The sequence below is a fragment of the Antedon bifida genome, chromosome 2 (assembly GCF_963402885.1).
Source record: "Antedon bifida chromosome 2, ecAntBifi1.1, whole genome shotgun sequence".
Classification (NCBI taxonomy): Eukaryota; Metazoa; Echinodermata; class Crinoidea; order Comatulida; family Antedonidae; genus Antedon; species Antedon bifida.
In genome coordinates this window covers 29107286-29133081 of record NC_136227.1, presented here as the reverse complement: position 1 = coordinate 29133081, position 25796 = coordinate 29107286, and the positions used below count along the sequence as shown (strand labels likewise).

Genomic DNA, 25796 nt, shown 5'->3' with positions numbered 1-25796 from the left:
TTTTCAAACATTAATTTTAAAGCCTACATTTTGAAACACATTCACCCCATGATAACTTTCTTGGTCTTTGCACATGTGTATAAAGTTCTGTCTACATTAACTAGTTTGACAAAAAGAGTGTGAAGTGCCCAAATATGGTAGTGATATGCCCAAATATGGTAACATCACATTTTTTTTGTCAAATAAAATTTAATAATGTAGACAACTACGCATCACTCATATTAGTCCTAGTCCTAACAAAATTCTAAACCCATCCATTTAATACACTTGAAGTTGTGTTGGATTACAGTACTTGTTTGTGGTAATCTACTGTGTATTTTAACAGCTAGTTCTGTCAATTTACTAGCAAAATCATTCATTATTTATTCAAGCCAACTACTTGATATTAATGACATTATTACAGTAACTATTATATCTCTCTTTACAAAATCAAGTAATTGCTTTTTGCAAACATATCCTATTCATTATCCTTCACACATTCTGTTTCAATTCTGTACTGCACAAAAATGTTGAGGTTTTATTTAATTCTACTGTTTTAATTCTTTTTTCATTAAGCTTGGTTCCCTCTAGGGCGCAACTCAATCAAGTCTTGCCACCGACAAGTGAGTGATAATCCATCATGCGTGATTAGTCAAATCAGTCCTTTTGTTGAATCTCTAGAGTGGGAACCAAGTATTATTTCCGATTCTACATCTATTTCAAATTCAGAGTTCTGTTGATACATCAAGTTTTCTCTTCTGATTGTGTCCGCACTTGCAATTCAGGATTGCTGTGAATGTACACAAATTCACGGCTCTCTCCACACATCAAATTGTATTCTGTAACAATTTGTAACTGATGTTATATCCCACTTTCAAATCTGTGAAATACTATTCCCCATTTCTAGAATTAGTTCAGGGTTCCTCTACACTGAGAACTATTACAAAGGCAGGGTATCTTTTCTTCTTCAATCGGGAACTTGTAGTCATAAGTGATTTCATCGCCCTTGTTAATCTGTCTCTTGGAGTAAATAACAATCTTTTTATGCGAGTCTACGTTGATGATCTTTGCATAACAATTTGGCTGCAAAAAAAAAATTAAATTTCAAAAATTTAACAACATAACACTGAAAAATTAACAATTGTAAAAGCCAAATGATATATAAATGATTAAGTTGTAATTATCCAATCATATGGATGATATAAATATATAAATATAAGAAAATTATGAAAATAACAATAGAAAAAAATATGATGTATTCCTTTCATCATATCGTATGATAATTCTAGTACAAGTGGTAGTTAACGCCACAAGAGAAAAAAAAACATTTTAAAATCCAATTTCAAATAATTTTTTTTTGCTGATTTTCAAAACAAAATACTTCATTCTTTTCACAATATAACATACTAATAAATCCGTTATTTTTTCTTAATGAAACCAATATTATATTTACCGTGCAGCTATGATTGATAAAACGAGCAAAGTTTCCACATTTGGTAGCATCAATGATGGACTCGGAATCAATTCTAAATAAGTAACTACTCCCAATTCCTATATTCTCATAGCGTTTCTCGCGCATATCCGCTATAGTTTGTCGCACCATCTGTCCAACATACTCTACGACCATCTCGTCTTGTGATATTGTTTCCAAGGCATACAAGCCCCATCCGTGAATACCACTTTTGGAAAATTTCAGTTCTTTCTTGCGAAACTATTAAAAACAAACATCATTCATAATAGTAATAATAAGATTTATACATTATTAAAATAGAACAGATATTTTTATACTTTAAAAAAGAAAAAAAAGATACAAAGAGGACAATGTGTGAAAGGAGATCATCAAATTGGTTTTTTAAAATGTCTTCACACGCTTTACGAAGAATAAAACTGTTAACAAGTTGGTTAGTTTGTCTTACTTTAAGTTGATTAAATTTGAGTAGATCTGAAACACTATCAGCCTGTGTGTGTGATAAGGAAGTAAGCAACCTTCTGTGGTCCAATCTAGCTTCCCTCGAAATACCTGGTCCAGTCTTCGTAACCACCTCTGAACCTTGACGACCCTGACGCAAGAAAGATTGGAAATACAGGAATAGATAATTTAATATGTATTATGAAAGTATGTCTATGGTTACACTCGTGTGTAGGTTTGTAATGTTTATGCCTTTTCTTTTGGTAATATATAAATTAAAATAATATCCACTCTTATACTTTTGACTAACCTCTTCTGCTTCATTTCCTATTGTACGTGGTCTATTAATATATCGTTTCTTTTCCTTCATTGTGATTTTGTAATAGCCTTGTGTTCTCGCACACCCTGTATCATGCTGGCCCTGTTCATCTTCTGTTTTTCTGCGCTTTTTTACAAATGCAGTCTCCGGGAAGACAGTCAGTAAACATTTGTTAAGGAAAGTAATATTATATTTTTAACAGTATTTTACATTACACCTAAATAAAATCCTGTCATTTATTTGCACGATTGTGGGTCACATCGCATATAAACATTCATTATTTATATATTAATCAACTACATTGTTGGACTCTGTAACAGAAAGAGACATTAGTTCTTTAATGAATCTATCAAACATCACAATCTCATAATAAGTAAGTCAATAAAAGATAATATAAAGTGATCTTAAAAGGATATCTGGATGGCTAACCCAATGGCAGTAATTTAGCCAAGAGTGTCTGTTGTCCTGAAGTAACATGCTGTATGTCTTGCGCAGGAAGCAAGCATCTTCCAAGTCGATACCAGTAGCAAGGATCTCGTACAGCTTCTGCCATTCATCGTAATAGTTCCTAGGATGAAAGAGAGGCACCTGGGCCTCTTTTTCTTGCTCTGCACGTTGGATCTGCTCCTCAATGATGGTCTCAAGCTCTGTCTTCTTTCGTTTTCTTTTCTTGGTTGGCTTGACATCTTCGGGTGGTGTGTCAGCCTCTACTGGTGCCAATCCCACTTCTGCCTCAGACTTTGGTGCTGCAACCTTTTTGTCTTTTTCTGGTTGACTGTAGGAATGTTCAATTTCCATTGTGGTAGGTGGAGGTGCAGGAGGCGGTGAAGGCATCTTGCAGTAGCTGTGATCCATAAGCATCATATCACGCAGACTTGGTTCCTATTGACGAGAAGTATCTTTTTACTTTTTCTAATCGGAATATGGTCTCTAATTTTAGAGAATATTTCAATGGAAGGGGATTGATTGATAGATTAAGAGGGTGGGGTGTGGAGTGGGCCATGAGAATAAGGTTTAAAAATTATTCAAAACTTCTGTTTTTGCGATTTATTAAAACCAATAAATATAACAGAATAGTTTAAACTGTTACCTCATCAGCACTTTCAGTTTTTTCTGACGAATCTTCTGGTTTTTCTTCCTCATCTCCTCCTTCACTTTCCAACTCCCTGGCCTTTGAAGCCATCTCCACCAAGATCTCAAATGCATCAAGACCTGGACTTTCCTGCTTGCTGGTTTTGTTAGCTGCTTCTTTGGCCTTCTGTGAGGTAGACTTTGCTGTTTTTTCTTTGATCCTATACATGTATACAGAAATGTACATCATAAGAAAATTTCCAGCTTTCAAAACGGTAAAACTAGTGGTTAGCAACAACAAATAACAAATACTTATGTCATGCAGATAAAGCTTATTCCAAAATCATATTTTTAAAATCGAAAGAGTGCTAATGATGACATATATTGTTATTTATAACAATAGTTTGTAATCATTCTTACTTTACTGGCAGCTTTCCCTTGGCAATCGTGTCTCCATTTACCATGTCAGGTACTATTGATACATCCAATTTAGCCTTCAATCCATCATCTGTATCTCTGAAAAAACAACAAATAACAATGAAACATATGTCATATTTACAATAATTTTAACTGAAATGATAACCTATGCCAGCCAAATAATTTGAGCAGAATAAACACATAACTGTATATATGCTGTGGTAGGTAAATATCATGAGCAGAAGGCACAATCAAAATAAAATTTAATTTTAAACACAACTGGGCTTTTTTATATACATTGTAAAGTTTTCTTGTTTAATTTATTGACCAACTTACTTGTCTTCCGTTTCCACATCAACCTCCTCATCTTCCTCCTCATCTTCTGAAGATGATGATGATTCACTTGTTTCTGACTGGGTTTCCTCCCACTCTTCTTCCGACTCTTCATCCTCCTCTCCATCTGAGCTACCAGCTGTGCTGTAAATTTCTGAGAAATCAGAAGTGAAATTCGTTCGTTTGTTAAACACATTCTTCACACGTATATACTGACATAATAATAATAATAATAAACAAGTACAAACTATCAATAACGGTACAAAAAAGAGGGCTTTATGATTAAATGTACATATAAATTGCACAATATATTTCTGAATTCCACACATTTCAATAAAACAATGAAACAAAACCATCAGATTACCAAAGATAGGAGCACAGATCTCCAACAGCTACCAGGTTCACCACCTAAACCTAGTTCCAACCCTTAACCACCCTCACCACCCTATTGTTTGACCATCAAGATCCAGGCTAGCCATATCTTAGGCTAGCCCTCTGTGCTTAAGGTCATGTTTTGTGTCGGCCTGATTTTACAGCAGGTGTACAGACTTCAGCAAACACCCACCAAGATTACAGACCGCTCCCTAAACTGAACTCTGATTTCTCGTGGGAGTTCTAGGCTAGGTGGCTTGTGAACCGATGTCTATTGAAACTTCACTATAAGATACTCATCATGTGGTTTGTGACATTGAATATCATGTGGTCAAAATGAAGGATGGCAAGTATCTAATGACAGTTCCCAACTTTTCTAATGGAAACTGTTAGTGTAAAAAAACATATCTCTAGTTCCACTACAAAAAACCAGGCTACACACCATACAAACCACAGATGTCGACACCAGTATGTGTACAGTATGTGTGATGCAATTTGTAAGGGGTAGAGTCAACTCTCTCAATACCGCACACCTTTGGGCTGGCCAAATACTGTACTGTATGTCTGGTTTTCTGGAAAGGCTGGTAGTGTATTGAGAATGTGTTTATAATGGTAAAATTGAATTTAGGATTGTTTGGACAAAAAAGTCTGGTATTGGGAGAGTTTCTGGTTTTCAGAGAGTCCGGTATTGGGAGAGTTGACTGTACTATAACAAATGTTATAACCATACCTTCATCAGATGCTTCTGCTGATTTCGCCTCTAACCCTCGTTTTCTTCTGTGTAGTAATGCCATCAGGTCTTTTTCAATGTCATCGTCATCATCATCTTCCTTTTCACTCTCAGAGCTTCTATACTTCTTGGATGGTTTGGGTGAACCAGAAGTCTGGCTCAAGTCATCAACTTTGTCTTGCTCAGCATCTTAAGGAATTAAAAAGAAACATTATTTAGTTACAATGATAAAGGCGCAGTCAGTAGAGGAGAACAATTTATTTGGTTAACATTGAGCAAAATCTAAATAGTAAAATTTCAATCTTGTCTATCACTGGTAATTCATGACTAAATGTTTTTTTAAATATAAAACCACAGTTAACAATTTCTTCTTCAATTTTCCATATCACTGATTTGATACAACCTCTCCTAATACGCTATTGATATTTTTATAAGCGTTGATTATTTACCTGAGTCTTCATCTTGGTCCGATCCAACAGATCGACGTCTTTGTCTTCGTTTTTCTTCTTTGAGATCCTCATCTGTAGGTTTTCGTTTAACCTTTTAAAAGAAAAAAAATGATTGTTTACCATGTTGATAGAGCAGAGCAACAAGACTCAAAACAAAATAGGAGATTTTTTAGTCCCTTGCTTTATACTAGAGCCATGACTGCTTCCTTCAACATTGACCCTGCTTACCTTGAATGAAGGCATACGTGGCATTGCGGCACGAAGGCCAAGACCAATATCAAGCCTATTAAATCCAACAGGTTTGTTGATTGATTTACTCCATTCAGTTGTGTTCTCAAGACTTGATAGTATTGATCTGCCTGCCACCTGGCTTTTGATAGGTTCTGTTTCTGGTTTTGAAGGCTACAAAGAAATTGTCCATAAAAATATTAATTCATTTGTTTAAATTTAAAATGAATAATTAAAAACAATTTACAGTATACAGACAAAAACTTTCTCGCTGTAAAAAACAATGAGTTTACTTGTCTGTGTAAACTTCCCTCTTGTTCATCCAATTTCAACTGCAACATATTACATAAACACTTTAATTACCTTTGATTTCTCAACACAATCGTCCCACCAATTCTCAAGGCATTTGAAGGCAGATGTTTCCACCATTTTACGACAGAGATCTTTCTTCATAACATTCTTCAGTTCCGAGACAAGCTGTGTCATAGCTTCGTCAAGGGTAGCCTGACGTGGATCACTCTTAGGAGGTGACTGCTGCCATTGCTGCTGTTGTTGCTGGTTCTGGTATTGCTGGAATACATTTTGGTTCTGCATTTGATTCTGATTGAAACCCATGCCTTGATTCCAGTTATTTCCTGGCGTTTGGTTTCGCCACTGATCATAGTAATTGGTTGGCGGTGAACTAAAAGTTTGGGGCATCATGCCTTGGTTGAAGTTTCCTCCAGGCTGTGGCTGCCAAATCCCCATTCTAGCCATCATCTGGTAATGAGGATGCTGCTCCATGCTGGCTTGTGACTGTTGTTGTTGTTGATTAGCATTAAACTGACCAGGATGCTGAAACCCTGGTGGGAAGTTGCCAGGGTTAACTGGGAAGCCTCCAGGCCCTTGACCCCCTTGGAAACCCATGTTAAAAGTTGGAGAACCAAAAGGACCTGGAAACCCAGGGTACCCTTGTCCCATAGGAAAGTTTGGTGGTGGTACATTCATTTCAAAGTTTTGTTGTTGAAATTGATTGAACTGGGTATTGAAATTGTTCATAGTTGACATGTTGAAATTGTTCCACATATTAACATTGTTCTGATTTTTTATCCCTGTATTTTCTTGTATTTCTGGATTGCCTTCTGATAAAAGAACTTTAATTCCATCATCACTGATGGGTGACATACTCATATCATCAGAAGCTGTACTCTGCACCTCCATTGGAACTGTGCCCCCGTCTGCATTACCATTCTACAAAAGATTGTAACAAAATGTTATGGTTAGTTTTCTTGAGACAAGTTTATACCAGATTGTTGCTACTCCCTGGTTATACTGTACCTGCTGAAGGATATTGGCAGAATACTCTAAAAATGTTAACAGCAAAAAGTTTATATTTCTCTACAAGCAATCTTTAAATGATATACTTATAAATATGGACTAAAAACATACTAGATATTTCCAATCTTACTAGGAAAGGTAAATATACTGTACCTGATTACTTTTATCATCTAACTTATCAAGTTCTGTGTTGTCAGTGGGACTCTGCTTAATACTTGACTCGCGACTGCTGATATCGCTTGTCTGACCAGCAAAAAAGCTGTCCAACAGAGACTTTGAATTGACAGTGGTTGAAGGTTCATCAACTGATTCAGATTTTACGTTCCCTTCAATGGGAGACAGTTTATCATACATGAAACCAGGCGAGGAAGAGCCTTTGTAATGGGTTTTTTGGTTATCAAAACCATCCTTAGGAGAGCCTCTTTTATTTTTTCTAAAGTTAGAACGCAACAAACTTCTATCACTTGGACTTTCATTGCTGTAATGATCTTTATGAGATCCTCTCCGAAACTCTTCACTACTTTCTCTGGAATGTTGAAAATGTTCTCTTTCTGAATACCTAGTGTCTTTTCTATGACGGTCTTTATGTCTATCTTTTTTACCATAATCTGATGCCTGATCGGAATCAGTCTCTAAATATTTACTCCTTGATACAACTTTTTCTGGTTCTGACGAATCTGCAAGTTCGCCTTCTGATATAGAATCGGTACTGGCACGGGTCTTTTTCAAAATGGCTGCTATTCTAGAGTCTAATGTTCCCCCTATAGCAGTATCTGAGGAAAGATCTGCTGACATTTCATCCTCTTTTTTAATACCAGTGTCTTTTGAAATGTCTTTAACTTGAAAATTCTGTTCAATGGAAGTTACATCGTGTTCATCTTGCGTTGGTGTACCTTGACCATCATCATCAACTACTGCATCTTCTACTTTAATTGTAGTACCTTCCCAAGATTTCTCCACCACTTTTTCTGGGTCTTTGGATTTACTTCTTTTGAATTTACCTTCTCTAGAAGTATCATCTCTTTTTCTATCATCTTTCCACCGATCGTCCCTTCGTCGATCACCTTTATCATCTCTCCTTCGGTCATCTTTATACCTATCATGTCGGTATCGGTCATCCCTATTGTATTGATCAGGTTTTCTTTCATCTCTGCCGTATTGATCCGGTTTTCTTTCATCTCTGCCGTATTGATCTGTTTTTCTGTCATCTTTATTATGATCGTTTTTTCTGTCATCTCTACCATATTGATTCCTGCGATCATCTCTTCTCCTATCATCCCGTCGATCGCTTCGTCTGTCATCTCTCCATCTATCATCATCTCTTCTCCAGTCATCGTCATCATCATCCAAATCTTTATCATCCTCTCTTCTACTTTTCCTTTTCTTATTTTTCTTTTTCTGTCGTTTGTTCCTATAATTGTCTCCTCTACTACTATTATCAAATTGTCCAAAGTTTCCTTGATTTTGATTTGGTCCATCATTGAATCTGTTATCAAAAATTTGTTGCTGTGCCTGGAAACCTTGTTCCATTTGGTTACCAAACTGTTGATTCATTGACGCTCCTTGAAAATTTTGATTCCAATTTCCAAATTGCTGGTTGTTGAAATTTCCCTGCTGATTTTGAAAACCCATCATATTGTTCTGATCATTACTTTGAAAACCAAAGTCACCTTGAGGTTGACCAAATTGAGCGTTCCATTGTTGCTGATTACCAAATCCCATATTTTGTTGCATTTGTTCTTGAAATTGTTGATTAAAATTAGAACCACCAGGAGGAAACCCTTGTGCAGGATTTCCTTGTGGAAAGCACATGGGATTCATTCCATGCATATCTTGCTGATTAAAATTAAATTGTTGTTGCTGCTGCTGCTGTTGTGCTTGGTTGGTAAACATCTGATTTTGCATCATATTTGGGAAATTTATAGCATCAGATGGCGTGTTAAAACCAGACACTTGTGGGGTTTCTTCAGGACATCCATCTCCAGTTCCTTGTGGAATCGCAGAAGGCATTCCAAAATCAGCACCTTGAAAATTCATAGCAGCAATTCGCTCATCCAGACTAGAAAAATTACCAGACTCTTCAGATCCAGGCTGGGTCGTAGTATTTGGCTCAGAGCTCATACTTTTTGGCGTATCTGGCTCCTTAAATTTAAATGCATGTTCTGATTTTGGTGTTGGAGTAGGAGTCGGAACAGAATCACTCACATAGCCAAGTGAAGCAAGTTCAGGAGGTGGACGTGCTGCCTCAGAAGAGAGCCTTCTAGGGTCTTTCCCTCGAGGTAATTCAGGAGTTTTTTTGCCATATCGAGGGTCATAAGGTGTGGAACCACTACTGCTGCATGGTGTACTTGCTTTGCCAGTCGTAAGGCAATCAAAGATTCTTTCACATTCTTTACCTTTAAGAAACAAGAAAGGTATGTGTTATTTATATACATTTTTGGCTTTTGTATAATGTAGAGTTCAAATTTCATAAAAAAATAGATATATGACCAGAAGTCAAGAGAAAAAATTCTACGTCGCTATTGCTTTGTCACGCAGTCATTACATTTCTGAAGAAACTGTTATCTTTTATTATACAGTATATAATATTTTATGTACAGAGTTTGCTATTTACCTATTGCCACTGAATATTATATATATGTATATATATTTTTTATGTTTTATTGAGGACCCTAAATTATCAGACAGAAACTGGATAAAAACTTCCCCAATATGAAAAATAAATGCAAAAAAAGAAAACCAAATTTAACAAACCTCCAGCATCAACCTGAACAATAATGATCTTGCCCATGACAGACATTCGGTTAAGTTCGCCAGCTGCGACCTTTGCTGCCCTCGTAGTGGTAAATGTAACTGTAGCCAAACCCAAATGCTTGTTTGTTTTAGGATGGTGCATAATATTGACATCTTCAATTATTCCAAATTTATCACAAAGGTCTCGTAAAAACCTTTCTTTTACATTATCATTCAGGTTGGTAAATGTTATCTGTTTTGGAGGGACTTCACCAATATAATATTTATCAAACTGTGAAAGAAAAAGGTCTTAATGTTTTAATATATGTCAAGTTCATTGGCACATCCAGTGTGCTGAAGTTGTTTTTACCAATGAAAGAGGCTCACATTTCAGTGTTACAAGGATTTACTTTATTCAACTTAAGTAAAAGAGAAAAACCAACACAGAGAGAATATAAAATACAATATACCAAAAGATATTACAGTAGTATTTTGTATATTTAAAGTTTATAGATTATTGAGTGAAAAATGTGACTTTTTAGTCATGGTTGATGATGATGACATACCACCACAAAGAAATAGAAGGCCCATCTGTTGTTTTTTTCAAATTTTCTTACCACTATCTCATAAATTTATACACAAAAAAAGTAAAGCCATCTTGTATTGTAAATGCACGATTAATTGATTTATTCAACCTACCAGTGCGGGTCAATCCCATTTTCAAAGTTATTAATATTAGTTTTAATTATATCAAATAAATAATATTACCTTAAATTTTGGTATTGGTAAATCAGCTTTTTCCCTTCTCCATAATCGACTAATCTTTGACCTTGGATCCCGTAACAAAGGACTTGGAAAAACATTGGCCTAAAAATAAAATAATAAAATTGTAGTTTTCAACACTAACACACTAGTTAGAAGCACATTTTGGGGGTATAAACAGAGGTATCAGTCAGAGGAAGAATGGCAAAAGGCTTCTTACTTTCTAGGAGATGTATTTGGTTAGTCTATATATTGTTTTGACAACTGTGTAACATAACTAGATTTTGCCATTTTTCCCTAACTGATATACAGTAAACTCTCCCAAAACCGGAACCTTTGGGTTGGTCTAATATGTCTGGTTTTCTGAAAAGTCTGGTAGTCTAATGTGTTTCTAAACAGTATAAACATTTTAAAATGAATTTGGGACTTTTTGGACCGCTAGAAAATTCTGCTTTTGGGAGAGTTTTCAGAGAGTCCGGAATTGGAAGAGTTGACTGTATTTCTAAAATGTCGCAATGTCAAAAAGCTGATATTCTTTACCGACACTGACAGTACATTAACAATTTTTTTTAATAGTTTTTGCATTTCATCTTATTGATTTTTCAAATCAAGTCCATTAAAATAAAGAGTAACAACTATTTTGAGAATTTGTAATAGTAGCTACTGTCAATATCTCTCTCAACTTTTCGCTAAAAATGAAAGCATAAACATTGGCACTGTATTGAGGTTAAAATATCTATTATAAAATCACAATTCCTTGTGGGTGTTTAGAATTCCCACACATATTTAAACAAATAGATTTGGATTTCAGTTTCAACTTAAATAAAAGAAGAAGATTTAAGTCATAAATATGAAGTTGGACATAGTACAATTGTAGGGCCTGCCATCCTAGCAGAAAGTTGACTTTGAAAAGGAAAAACTGTGATAAAAAAAAAGAAATTTGGTAATTAGTATAATTAGGCAATACTTTCTTTAATTATCGAAATCTGTGGAGAAATATCGGTAAATTATTTGTTGGGAGGAAATGAGAGGCTACAGAGAAAAAAAAAACATTTTTGGTTAGAAATTAAACATTGTTTGACATCAAATCTTCAATTTTGGCGCAGGCTTCATTGATTGAATGAGTTGTATCTCTTACCAAGGGCCCATGGATAAGACCATCATATCTGTAAACTTTCTGTTGTCCTTTCTTGATGAATGGATCGATCATCAACCTGTAGTTTTTCCACTTCTTTTCTGGATGATGTCCACTTGCACTTGGGTTGTCCATGCCATTTGTATCTGAAATGATAAGAAGAATCAATCAATCATGTTTTTGTGATATTAGTAGATTTTTAAATGTTCAAACTGGGTAAATTTTGGCACAAAATTTGAATATGAAATTGTGATTTTGTTGTGTTTTGTTGTTGAGGGAGATAGAAACTCACTAGATGAAATAGATTGCCTTCCATGTGAAGAATGGAAGTCTTCCATTATGATGTCAAAACCCAATAACCAATCTGGGATACTTAAAGAACCATCAGATGACAAAAATGCATTTAAACATGATAAAAATCATCTGATGATACCAATTCTTCTTCAGTCTCCATCATGGCCTGAGCAAAACATTACAAATCTCACACTGCTTGGGAAATACCCTTATGACCTCTATATACGACTATTTGAATCGCCGATTCGATAAATATAAACTAAAAATATCAATCAAATTTATTGAAAAATAAATAACAAATATTCAATAATAAAGTAATAATTATTATTTTAGGTACCTTTATGTGGTAATTGTAATATATTTATAGTTTTACTGTTAGTAAAATATAAATTCTTGGTACAAACAAAATAGTCAGGCTTAGCATCGATGTAAGCTGGCCGTTGATTGGTTATTCCGTAAAACAAAACCCACATTAAGCAGCTATAGATGCTGGCATTTACCTTATTTTCTGACCGTTCTAAGAACATACATGTAAGTTAATCTAGCAATTGAGGTACATTGACAAACTGCGACGTTGGTCTTACCATCAATAGTTTTTAAAACGTGATGAAAACCCAACCATACCACTGCCAAACGTATAAATATGCCGTTCGTCCATATCTATCGATGTCCAATCGAAATCAACGTACAATCGATAAGACGACTGTTGCTGCTGCCCTCTATGTGTTACTTTTCTATGGCCAAAGATCTTATATACTAAAGATAGGACACTCTCGGAATTTTACGTGCAATTTATGTAACACACATGGAGCTCATTTTATAGGGCGCCCTCTCGCTCAAACAAGTAGATTTATGGATCAGATATGTCTACTGTATTGTAACTGAATACTCAATTTTTTTCATCACAATAATTGCGGTAATGTGCGATTAAATTATAATAAATTATTTCCTGTACTTTGTATATCTCTATTTGTTTTAATTACTGAATATTGTTGTTATTATTGAATGTTTATCATCATCCTCAAAATCATCATTTAGGAGTAATCATCACTCACATCACTACTACTTATTTATGCGAGTCGGTCCCTCTGGTATTAACAACACTAAGCGCATCGTATTCCGTTTTTGTTCTTGATATGTTCTTCCTTTTCATCCAGCAGCAAAACAGTATAGATTAGGAAAATATAGTAGTCAAATAGTGTGTTATAAACAATTAAAAAAGAACAAGAAGTCACTTTTTGAAAATCACTACTTCGACTATTTTATTGCAGTAATTTGTAGGAATATATTTATAAACAATCATAGGCTTAAGCCTACAGTCATGACATGAAACAGATTATGATAGTCAATTCTGAGACAATTCATACTAGGACTACTGTATTATGTACCCATCATTCGCCATGACATTTATTTGTTATTATAATTTATTTAAAACCTGAGATAGCAATTAGTTATGTTATAGTAGTCTCAGTTTAAAATTAACTCAAAAGCTATTGCAAAATGATGCACGGGCCACCCAGAGGAAATATAAAAAATGTAGAAACATTGAAATAAAATCATCATATTTATAATTATTCAATCATCATACCAGACCGTCGTAATGATCATCATTTCTAGCCGATAATGCACAGACTGAGGCGCGTACAGACCTCCTACAACTTTATGGCATACCTCATAAATGTGATACTTTAATTAATTTTTCACTCTTCTTCTTATCACTGATTATGTCTCTGTTGAAGAATTTAACAGCATAGAATATGCGTAGGTTTACGTACGTTTCAATTAGCAATGTTTCAATTGCTGGTGAACAAACATTCAACTTCATATAGGAACTAGCTGCTTTGGGTCTTCCAGTTTTCGATTGGTTTCTCGCATCGCACTGTTTACAGATATCGCAATTGTGCATTACACTTGCTTTCTTGACGACGTAACCGGCTACATATACTAAAGTATTTAGCTGAGTCATCTCAAAGTCTTCTAAGCAGCAGTCGTCGTCAGAGCATCGTTGTCAACATGATGCGATGATGATGATGATGATGATTGGGCCATCATTATTGCATCAATTCCATTTAGCTGTCGATCAGTGTCTTCTAGGCAATTCGAATTCCCTGACGGAATTAACATCCTGTTGCACATAACTTCCTTCAGGGAGGCTCTAAATTCATCTGCCATCGGGTAATAGCGATGACCCCCTCTCCCTCTGACAATAGAAAATAAGTTCTCAAGGCAATCTTGATTTAGTCTGCCTGTGAGTATAAACTTAAAGGCGTGATTGTTGATTAATCAGTATTTGAGATTCTTCGAAATGAATATTGCACAAGAAGTGGCAATTACGTGTAAATAGGAACTTGGTTTCCTTCTCAAATCCGCGCGTCGTGTGTTCTGGGCCCATTTTGCGCACCTGTAAATTAATAATTGTCTAGTGAGTTTTTGCTTTATCATAATTAACGTTTACGTAATTATAGGACGTCTACGTGCATGCTAATTGATTTTCAAATTGGTTAGGGCTTAAAATCAAATACTTAAGCCTAACCTAAAACCACTAACTAACTAACGGTTGAATTTCATAAATATTAAGTATAAGATTCAATTAAAAATTGTTTGTTAGGGCTACTCAACGGATAAGTAATATAACCAGGGAACAATAAAAATAGTGTAATTTCACTGATATTATAACTAATCATAATGTCCTAGCCTAATAATGAATTATTTCATGCGTTAATATACTGTAATGTAAACGGCTAGTTAAATTAAACGAAATAAAATAACCATGAGACAGAAAGCAAATATTAACCATGAGACGGAAAGCATGAAATAATCAAGATCACAATTTGTTTATATTAAGTATTATTATTATTATTTTTTGTATAATGTAAAAAGAGGGACTAGGCCTACAGCGACATGCCAATTGGGCTTCTTGTAGTCTTTCGACCAAATTTTTACTTATATGCCAACAATTGTAATGATATATATTTGGTCAATAAATGTTTCTTGAATTGAAAGTTTTAAAAATTGTTTGTTAAGGGTACTAGGCCTAGCCTAAATGTTAGAGGATAAGTAATATAACCAGGGAACAGTGAAATTAGTGTAATTTCACTGTTATATAACTAATGTACTAGCCTAGTAGGCCTAGCCTAGGCCTAGTAGCCTAATAATGATAATAATAATCATTTCATACGTTTAATTATTAATAATAGGCCTAACTAGCCTAGTTTATTAATATAGCCTAGGCCTAGGCCTAGCCTATGTATAAATTGAATAGTAAAAAAAAGTAAAGTAAGATTAGGCTAGTCCCTATGCCTCATAGCATATGTTAAGATGTACTAGGCTACTTAGGCCTATTTAATTACATAAATTTACCTGATCTTGTCTTTGGAAAAATTGTAAAACTTAAGTTCTGGGTTGGCCTTTCAATTGCTTTTACAATTAATTGCAGCACAGTACATCCCTCCACTTTTTCTCTTTTCATTCAGTGTTTCTTAACCATACAAACTTTGGCGCGACTTCTCAATCCCATTTTATAAAGAATATTGCGATCGTCACGCAAAAGTTCGTTACTTGTTTAAGCGAGGGGGCGCACTATAATTTGACGCTTCTAAAGTGTTACGCGTAAACGCGGGTAGTGTCACATCTTTAGATTATAAGATCTTTGCTATGGCGTGGTTGGTCTTGTGGCGGCGCTATTTACAAATAATAAAAAATCTCCTTAAAAAAATATTTCGGTCCGATATTGAAGAACTTTTCAAGCGATTGAATTAGGGAGTTATATTAATTCATTTAATTAACATTCTGATATAATATAATCATATACCTACCAACATTAAAATGAAAAAAAAAAAATTTAAGTTGGTATGTTTATCCAAATGAATACTGTAATCTAAAAAGGAATCAATTTTTGTGTGTGTTATCATTGATATAAAATGTAAATGTAAGTCTGTCCCAGCTGCAATTTTGCTCTTCTGAATTCCTTCATATGCAATATAACCAGAGAATGATACCAAAACAATATGATGAGATTTTCCTCCAGATAAACACAAATTATCAAAATAATTACACCGTCTGTACAATACTGGTCTTGAATATATATTTATTGCCATTAAATATAAAATGTTAACATAATTAAAACAACATGAACACTTTGAAGACAAATTTATGTACAACTTGAATAAACAATATTTTCGATGGTGAGTTACAGATTAGAAGTCATAAAATATATTCAAAATGGTAGAGGAGGCCTACTCCATTGTAAAATGGAAGAAAACCATAATTGGCATTTGATACAGAAAGGCTAATTCTGTTTCCTTAGATTAATGCCTGCTCCAACCATTTTGCAATAATATAAAATAACATGTATGTTATGAACAGCTTCTCTGTTTTCAGAGTATTCTTGTTTGTAGAAAATGTTAAATTGGCTGTCTGCATTTCAAAACTTGTTTAAACTTTTCATTAAGTTAAATAACATAAAAAATATACAAATAAATAATAACAGTGAGATTTTTTTTTTTTAAGAGACATAAGGTTAAACAGTATTCTCAATGATCATTGTCAGTAATAATAATCAATGTGCTGGTTTACTAAAGTTGTCATCATTTTTTTACACACATACTTAATATACAACTTTGGTTTTGCTATCATCATTGCTTCCCATTTTGTCTGAACTTTGGTTTCACCCTCATTTTGCTCACCCATTTTTAAGCTTACTAATTATCATAAAATATTGTCCTTGCAATTTCTTTGCTAAAAATGATATGATTTTAAAATAACATATTTTATAACTCTGATGTTATAATTCATCTTTCTTCTCTGTACTGTTTTCTATGTATTCATGCTCTATATTCAATTCACTGTCTGCTTTTCCGAACCAGTCTTTGTAAACTTCAACTGGCTTGTTGTTCCAATGTTTATGAAACGATATTGGCATCTGATGACCAAGGAAACCTTTGGAGTAGTCATTTGGTCGGGCCTACAATAAAAATTGAAAAAAAAAATGTATTAAATTAAATATTGGATTCATGAATTTCAAAGCTTTAGGTAAACAAAATACAGTAGAATTCCTCCCTTGGGACACCCATTCTCAGTGTACACTACTACTAGCCTTTATCCTGCGAAACGAGCGAGGGGAAACAACATTTGAGGACTAAAACACCCACTTTGCTGGGTCCAGTAGGTGTGCCCTTAAATATTAATATATTGTCCCCCTGAAAAATAATTTTTACAATTTTTGTTGCTGAATATGCCATTTTAATGTCACATAATAGTTATTCACTTTGACCAAAAATTAGATCGAAAAGACTGGAAGGAAGTCAATGATATTTTGGTTGAATTTTATTTTATTTTGTCTTTTTATAAGTGAAAACATTCTTTTTTATTTTTTTTTCTATAGAATTGATTAACTTTATAAAAACTACAAAATGGTGTATTCAGGTATTTTTTTTATTAATCTTAATTTTTCATGTTTTGGGGGACAATACATCTTTAATAGAGACTCTACTATAACATAATGAATTTAGTTTAAGAATGCGTTTTCCATACCTGATGCATAAGTGGAGTGTGCGTAATAATTAATTTATTTTGACGGGCACAACTACCAACCATCATATCATCAGGGTCTTCGTTAGTTCGACATTTACAACCACTTGCCAACAATTCTGTTATGGCTGCACGGCTGAAGATCATTCTGTTGGACAAGTTTAAAAAAAATCAAATTAAAGTGTCAGAGACTGAGTGAAACATTTGATAGGCAGATTGTGACAGAGGGCGTGCTATTTAATATGTTGCTCTATATTGAAGATACAGATTTAATAAGCTTTTGTGATGTCATCAATATAACGATTTTATTGAAAATCAATAGCATGGTCTGTTGGTATAGCTATTTGCCAAAATAAAAAAATCCATGAAAATAACCACAAAACAAGCTTGTGTACAAACATATAAATTAATCATTTTACCAAAAGTAAAAAAAAAACAAGGCACAAAAAAGGAGGAAAAAAATTGTCTTACCCTCCACCGCCGGTAAGGTAATCATAACCGTAACCATTCTTTAAAAATCCAAATCCATACCGTTCACCGAGTAACACGGATTCAGTTGGATCATAACATGATAGGTACTGTTGTAATCTGGAGACACTGGAATCATAAAGTACACATAAAGAAAGTTAGTTAAAAATTGTAATATAATAATGAACCTCCTTTGGGAACCCCTATTCAGGGGACAGCCCTTTTAAGGGGACACTTTCCGATGAAAGGATAATAGAGGCAATAATGTTATAACACCAAATTTTAACAAACATATAGGAAGCACTACAATATTTACTCATATTCAACAGCATACGCAAAGAATTATTATAACGCACTTTAAGGGAATAAAAAGCTCCATGGCCAAGCCCTATTTAGGAGACACCCTCATATTCAGGGGACACCTCTGTTATGGTAACAGTTTGTTGGGTAGCGAGGGTGTCCCCTTAATAGGGGTTCTATTTTATTTTAAGGAGGATGTAATAGGGCTGATAGCTTACCTGAGGATTGTGTCATCATCTGTGACTACTAACCATGGAAATTTCTGCAGGTTTTCATCGCTATTAAAACTATTGAATATAGCATATAGCTTCCCACAATGTCCTGCAATAGAAAAGAAGTAATGGTACAAACTAAAATGGCAAGGGTGTGTTTGAGTAAAGGGTGTGGGTTTTTGTGGTATCTGATAAAGTTAACAATGTAATCATCTTGTACTTTAATGGTTAGGGAAACATTTTTCACTCATATTTTTCTTTGCTTTCCATTTCACATTGTAATAGAAATAGATATACTATACATTTTAATATTGGCATATTCAAATATAACAAACTTTTCAAGTCACCTAACTAGTATAGCATTACATATTAATTAAGGTTACCTCTTTCTGTATTTGGGACACCAGTAGAAACAGTTGGTATAGATTTGTCTTCTGTGTCACTATAAAACACAATATTTTTTGCATATTTTCCCCAGGTTTTCTGCACTACTGCAACTGAAATAAAAACAAATTGCTGTAGTATAGGAAATGCTTAAGCTATGGAAATTCACTTATTGCCTTCAGTGAAAAAGGCCACATGTAAATTTGAATATTCAATCTACTTGTACACATTCACAAACACATTCCCTACTGCAGGTATTTATTTTTAAAACACCTGTTATATTTTTTACCAAAAGATTCTAACACATAAAATAAAATACCTCGATCCTTGTGGAATTTTGTACATGTTTTTACACCAAAAAACATATCATCTAAAGAAACTGGTTCTCCCTGAAAAAAATACAAAATATTTGTAAACATATCAGAATGAAATTTCATATGTACTGGTAAAAATGACAATAGTTGTTTTAAACAAGGTATGTTGAATTTGTGCTGTAGTGTAAGCTTATTATAACATACCAGATTTATGGCTTCATTTGCAGCACCCTGGCCACATGACGCAACAACATTGTTTTGGTTTTATTTTAATAATATGAAGTCCACTTCACTTTTATTTGAGCTTAAATGTTTATTTTTCAAAATATAAAGTTTTTAAAATCTTCAAAACTACTTACACACTTTTGGAATTCAACAGGATGTGATGTCACACATTTATCAATATCTGCTAAATCCACATCTGTTGTTAGACCATCAATAATTTCTTTATCAGTCACTGGGATTGCGTTTATAGCAATGTTACCAGAGCAGAACTCATCAATTGGTGTTAATGTAGTTCCATTGCCATTCTCCCAAAGAAAATAGGCAATCTGAAATAGATAAGTGAAAAAAATTTTTTTGGTTCATTTCTTTAATTTATTCATTTTGGAAATAATTATAGTAGTGTGCCTCAAAATTAAAAAAAGCAGCAGTGCATATGCTTGCCAAATTGATTGCATGTATATCTTCATTAAAGTAAAAATGTTGAAATGTAAATTATTGTTACTAAAATAGTATATAATAATACTATAAAGCTCTGTCTACACTATCAAACTTTATGTGACAAAAAATGTGATATTTAGGCATATCACTACTATATTTGGCACATCACAAGTTTTTAGTCAAACTAATTTGATAGTGTAGATAGAGCTTAATAAAACCACCTGACATTTGTGTTACCTCATGTTTGACATCAATTGAAAAGTCAACTGTAATACCTCCTTTATTCCATCGTTCAACAATGCTGAACAAATAAAAAGAAAACAATACGGCTATTATTAATGTATCACTCAAAAGGTCAATATTAGTTTGTAACTGTTTACTTTACCCCTCCCCACCTGGCTGTGGGTTGAGCTTTATGATGTTTTTATATACAAAATAAGATAGATAGATCCAATGATATACTGATGATTAAAGATAATAGAGAAGAAAATTACCTTTTAAAAAGCGGTTTACTTAGAAGCCAACCAGCTTCAAAATCTGGGTACAAGAATTTTGAAGGGTCATCATGAAAGCGGAAATGATGTATAATTGTTGGGTTTCGATCTTGTAAGGCTTTACCAAGAAACATTTTCTAAATGAAAGCAAAAAAGTATCTTTTCCATGTTACTGTAAAATTAATCATAATAGATTTAAAGATTGTAATTGATGTGTCAAATCAAAGAACTAAACACACAATTCATGAAAGCCAAATACTTCTTGGATTCTATTGCTAACCACTGCCTATGATGTGTAATGTGTGCTAAACAACACTAAACACTAAAAAGATTACTGTAAAAATTACAATGTACAAGTGAATAGGTTGGTACTAATCTGAAAGATATACACAAAGATACAAGACCCGACTAATTTTTAGTAACAATCAGAAATGTTTTTTCCATTTTTAACTGAATTCCACCCAAAGCAACCCCCCAAAAGATTATATTATAAATTCCTGTTGAATGCATCTGTGACTGAAGTGGCTTTCACAACACCCAATCCCTATGGGCTATAAACTCTAAAACTTTTTCTCAACTGAATAAAGTTTTTCTATGAAGGTAGTGACTTTGCTCCAATTGACACGGACACTGTGGTCAATATTTAAAAATGACAATAGAAGAATTTATAAGTACAATATACTCAGGAATGATACTCACTGGTTAATACCAAAAGAATTTGTTCTGGGAACAATAGAATAATAAGTCTATTGTTGTCAAATCTAGATACTGTACACTAAGCATAGTATTGTGATGCTACTGGGTACATTTGAAATCCAACCCTATAGCTAATAAAACCCAAACCTTTCTCTCTCTCTCTCTCTGCATTTTTTTTTATGACAGTAATGGAATTGCTCCAATTGGTACTGATAGGGGTAAACAATTTAAACATAACAATAGAAGGATTAAGTATTAAAATACCACCTAGAGAATGATACTGGCTGGGTTTTGTGGTCATGTGTGTTCATTCATAGTGTTGACTTTTTGGGTGAAAAACTATTCAGAATCAGATATTGCTAAAAGCATTGTGATGGTTTATTCCGGTAACAATACCATAAAAAGTCTACATTGTTAAGCATAGTATTTTGATGCCACTGGGTAAATTTAAGATAACATGCTAAAATCTTCAATGCAATCAACTCTCACAAATGATTGAATGAAAAGTTTTTTGAACTGGTGTAGTTTCTATTATTAATCTAATACTATTTGAGGTAAATCCTCACTATTTTACCATTTTGCTTGAATCCTGTTTTATTTTACAATTGTATTTTCAGAATTTTCCCTTTCAGACTATTTTTTACTATATTTGTAAACATGTTCTGGACAATTCATTTTATATTTCCCTTTTATTTTCTGTCCTTTTTAACATTGATTGTCTGTCTTTGTATTGTGATTTTAAAATGTTATGGTAAGTTTTTTTTTTATGTCTTTCATGAATGTTTTTAATATATTGCTAAAAAAAACAGGACCTTATATATGTTTTTATCCTGTCTAAATATGTTTTAAATAAATAAAATACTATAATAATTAATATTAACACACACACATATTATCAGGAAGGAAAAGGTAGGGGAGATGTAGAGTACTAACCTTATTCCAGTTGTAGTTACTAAGAACTTGTATAAGACCCTTAACACTGACTCTTGACTCTTCTTCACAAAGAAATATCCACTTTTTGTTTTCGTGCAAATTATAAATTCTACAAAAATAATATAACTTTAACAAATCAAATGAAAATAATTGTTTAGAAACGGTCAATTACTACAGTAACTTTTGTAAATAGATTTTATGATAGTCAAAATCTGCAAATATGCAGTTCCGATTTCTAAACAATTCAAACATCAAGAACACAGGCATAAAGCTCTGTCTACACTATTAAACTAGTTTGACAAAAAAAGTGTGATGTGCCCAAATATTGTAGTGCTATGCCCAAATATGGTAGTGATACGACATCATCATGTGCATATATGGGCACATCACATTTTTTTTCACATAAAGTTTGATAATGTTAACAGAGAATATCACATTTTAGATAATTGTTTCCCACATTTGAATTTCAAGAATTTCTGATTCATCAGATATGATGAAGAATAAGTTATATATCCTCATTCATGCATTACATAACCAAAACACCCAAAATAGTTTAAGTTGTATTTTAACAATAGTACAACGCCTCTACTAAACTTCATATTGTTTTCATAACACAGGGAGCATTGATTCGTGCAATTGGGAGCTTGTTTCTTCATGGTACTGTGGGTTTAACTTTAGAATACAGTGTTACAATGTACTGTCTGTATAAAAATTAATTTAAATTTAATTAGATTTATGTACAGAGTATCATTTTACACACTAAAGAACTACAATATTGCAATACAGATTTGAATGTATACTTAGTTATTGTGTATTTATATTGAGATTTAAAATATTGTATTTGTAGTTTCTCAGTCATTGGTAAAAAATAGAGCATTGAGACCAAATTGTTTTCATGGTTCCAAACATTTTTCAAAATAAAATGTTCATACTTAAAGATGTATTTTCCCCAAAAAACATGAAAAATGAAGATCAATAATAAAAAAAAGACTTTGAGTTTAATAAAGTAAATCACTTCTGTAGAAAAAAAAATGTTTTCACTTATATAAAGACAAAATAAGTGATTAAATTCAACCAAAAACCTATTGAAACTGACAGCCAATGTTTTGTTTATATTAGTTTTTCAGGTAAATATTTTTTTTTTCGATCCAATTTTTGGTCAAAAGAGAATAACTGTTATGTGACATTAAAATGGCATATTCAACAAAAACATTAAAAAGTATAATAAAAAACCATACTGTGGTAAAATAGGTAGTATTGTCCACTGTCCCATGCTTCCAACATCTTCACTCAGTAACAACACAGATGGTTGACCCTAACAATAAGAAAGATTAAACATGAGAGAAGAGAATCAATAGAGATAAATCGGTATTGAAATTTATACTAATTTTATATTAGAAAGAAATGATATTATAAAGCTACACTATCAAACTAGTTTGACAAAAAAAAATGTGATGCACCCAAATATGGTACTAGTGATATGCCCAAATATGGTAGTTATATGATATCATCATGTCCATATATGGCCACATCACATTTTTTTTTGTCATATACAGTAGTTTGATAGAGTAGACAGAGCTTTAGATTGGCAAGCGGTACTATACTCAACAATGAAAAATCAATTGTATCGTTCCATAATTTCAGTACACCATTAATTAAAAATGATTTATTATTGTGAGAATTTTGTGACAGCTTGCTTTATGTAGCTTATATTGAGTGACAAGTATGCTGTAATTAATTATGTCAAATTATCACATCATGTTGTCAAGGCATACTGTTATTGATTTCTCTGTTGGATACTGTATTCTTCACAATAGCAATGTATTAAATTAAATTTCATTTTGGCTTGAGTAGTAAGTAAATGTATAAATAAGGTATGGAAGCAGCATGCTGTACTGTTAAATAGGGAGCTGAAAACAAACCAAGCACAATGTTTTCACCACCTCCGTTTCGTTATAAGCTATACTTGAATATACTGTAATGTGTTTTTTGAGTCAGAAATGCACACTGTTGCTCAGTGTATTCAATTATACAACCATAATTATTCACTTTTCACTGTCAAAACAATTAATAAATTTGTCTCTACTTCTTTTTGAATAACACTACAGTATTAAGGGTATGTGTTTGTACAAGAAAGTGAGATTTAATATGGTCTCTAGCTTTGAAATACAAGACTACGATGTTGCCTATTTTATTTGCTTTCTTTTTTTACTACGGTAATTATTATTAGTAATTATCAACTAGGGCAAGTAAATATTAATAGGCCAAAACTGTTTGACAAAGTATCAAGTGTTTAAATAGGTGATTTTATTTGAGCTGTCACATAATGATGACACTAATTAATTTTGTCTGTATAATATAAATAATAATAATATTTATAGCATCCAATTAATGAAGATTTACTTTTTCTTTCAGTTCTTCCAGGACAAGTAACTTGAACGTTAATGTCTTTAAATTATTAATATTATTAATCTTTACAAAAAAAGTACATTAATTGGAACATGGAATAAACTCCAAACTTCTACAGTCAACTCTCCCAATACCAGACTTTTCTCGAAGTCCAAAAGGTCCGAAACTCCTCCTCAATTAAAAACAAATTCAAAATACCAGACTTTCCGGGAAACCAGACATATTTGGCCAGTCCAAAAGTACTGTATCTGGTATTAGGAGATTTAACTGTAATTGTTTAAGATAGAAATAGTTGGTGATAAAACTTGCTGCTCACCAAATCCTGTATTCTACACTGTTGTTCAATATCATCCTTAACTTGCTCTGCACGTTTCAAATGCACAGGATTCTTTTGGCTTCTGATAAGAAATACAATATCATCTACAGTCACTGCAAACTTTCCCTATAACAATTCAATAATAAACGCAATTAAAACAAAATTTTAACACAGCCTTTTATTAATTAAAGAAAACAAACATAATTAATGTAGTGTATTTATATTAATTTACCAAAAACTTTTAAAATCTATAAAAATGTTAGTAGATCTTTCAATTTGGGAAAATTCAAAACTTGTGAGAAAATATCTGAGAAAATAAAAGTTGCACAATTTGATCAAATTTTATACTATTTTAAATTAATTTAAAGCATTTTTACCTGTTTTATCAAATTGTGTACCTGATAAGGTTCATAGGAAAGACCAAGACCTGGAAGAGAAATAAAAAAATTACATGTTTTTAAATTACACAGTCTGGTTACATCATATAGAGAGATATACACTATAATATATCTATGGTTACACACAAGCTGCAGCTTCAATACATGTTATGTTACTGGCTGTCTGCTCTCTCTGTCCAAATCTTCTGTGACCCGCGAGTCTAGGCTAGAGAAGAGCACCTACTACGTCTCTAGCTAGTCTAGTAGGGGCCTAACTATAGCCTGCTATAACAGAAGTTAGTAGTACATAGGCAAAGCATCAGTCAGCCAGTCTAGCTAGAGCCTAGCCTACACACATCTCAGCTGAAACTTCTTTTTAAGTAGGCTAGCTTAGCTAGCCTAACTATAGCCCCTCTAGTAGGCCTAGGCCTAGGCTAGCTTGCTAGGCCTAGACATTAGTCAGGCTTAAACGTTTATGAAACTGAAATAATATCTTTAAAATACTTACAATATAGTAAACAAAAAGCTGTTAAACAATAAAATATTGTTATATATCGTAATATGCAAACCATCATTAACAATCAATAGTAAACACAGCTTCCGCGTGGTGAAATACTATACTAATGAGAAAATAAATAAGTGAAGTTTTATTA

At 33.1% G+C, this 25796-nt stretch overlaps 2 protein-coding genes and 1 non-coding gene across 5 annotated transcripts; all 3 read right to left on the bottom strand.

Moving 5' to 3' along the window:
- Positions 1-12: 12 nt before the first annotated feature.
- LOC144858977 (uncharacterized) lies at positions 13-12700 on the bottom strand. Of its 2 annotated transcripts, none has more exons than XM_078715150.1 (17): positions 12549-12700; positions 11758-11900; positions 10626-10724; positions 9879-10149; positions 7278-9520; positions 6171-7037; positions 5808-5981; positions 5580-5670; positions 5131-5319; positions 4032-4182; positions 3699-3794; positions 3298-3499; positions 2624-3089; positions 2199-2368; positions 1896-2039; positions 1433-1690; positions 13-1062 (listed from the first exon to the last, which is right to left on the bottom strand). In XM_078715150.1, exons 2-17 carry the CDS (start codon positions 11887-11889, stop codon positions 889-891), a joined length of 5727 nt encoding a protein of 1908 aa, XP_078571276.1. In that variant the 5' UTR covers positions 11890-11900; positions 12549-12700; the 3' UTR covers positions 13-888. The 2 variants fall into 2 exon arrangements, with proteins under 2 accessions (XP_078571276.1, XP_078571275.1); XM_078715149.1 differs by lacking the exon at positions 12549-12700 and adding an exon at positions 12047-12227.
- Positions 4379-4708, bottom strand: LOC144836531 (small nucleolar RNA U85). The gene has a single exon (XR_013611358.1). It is a non-coding gene; the product is annotated as a small nucleolar RNA U85 (small nucleolar RNA).
- Positions 12701-16137: 3437 nt separating the features above from the next.
- Positions 16138-25770, bottom strand: LOC144858976 (beta-1,3-glucosyltransferase-like). Of its 2 annotated transcripts, XR_013616685.1 has the most exons (15): positions 25652-25770; positions 25144-25193; positions 24767-24892; positions 23280-23356; positions 22042-22150; positions 20413-20549; positions 20156-20219; positions 19615-19806; positions 19261-19330; positions 18941-19054; positions 18564-18666; positions 18049-18174; positions 17581-17725; positions 16734-17011; positions 16138-16701 (listed from the first exon to the last, which is right to left on the bottom strand). XR_013616685.1 is itself a non-coding variant. In XM_078715148.1 (14 exons), exons 1-14 carry the CDS (start codon positions 25716-25718, stop codon positions 16832-16834), a joined length of 1560 nt encoding a protein of 519 aa, XP_078571274.1. In that variant the 5' UTR covers positions 25719-25770; the 3' UTR covers positions 16708-16831. The 2 variants fall into 2 exon arrangements, 1 of the variants encoding a protein (XP_078571274.1); XM_078715148.1 differs by lacking the exon at positions 16138-16701 and having other exon boundaries at positions 16708-17011.
- Positions 25771-25796: the final 26 nt, after the last annotated feature.

Excerpts from the sequence above, each read along its gene's own strand:
- LOC144858977 (XM_078715149.1), bottom strand. The coding sequence starts at position 12,092 with ATGGAAGACTTCCATTCTTCACATGGAAGGCAATCTATTTCATCTA. Across the intron at positions 9,521-9,878 it reads TGTTCAGGTTGATGCTGGAG|GTAAAGAATGTGAAAGAATC; the intron begins GTTTGTTAAATT and ends TGTTTCTTAAAG. Across the intron at positions 3,500-3,698 it reads AAGGGAAAGCTGCCAGTAAA|GATCAAAGAAAAAACAGCAA; the intron begins GTAAGAATGATT and ends ATACATGTATAG.
- LOC144858976 (XM_078715148.1), bottom strand. The coding sequence starts at position 25,718 with ATGATGGTTTGCATATTACGATATATAACAATATTTTATTGTTTAACA. Across the intron at positions 19,807-20,155 it reads CAATTGATGTCAAACATGAG|ATTGCCTATTTTCTTTGGGA; the intron begins GTAACACAAATG and ends TATCTATTTCAG. Across the intron at positions 19,331-19,614 it reads CTGTTGAATTCCAAAAGTGT|GGAGAACCAGTTTCTTTAGA; the intron begins GTAAGTAGTTTT and ends TATTTTTTTCAG.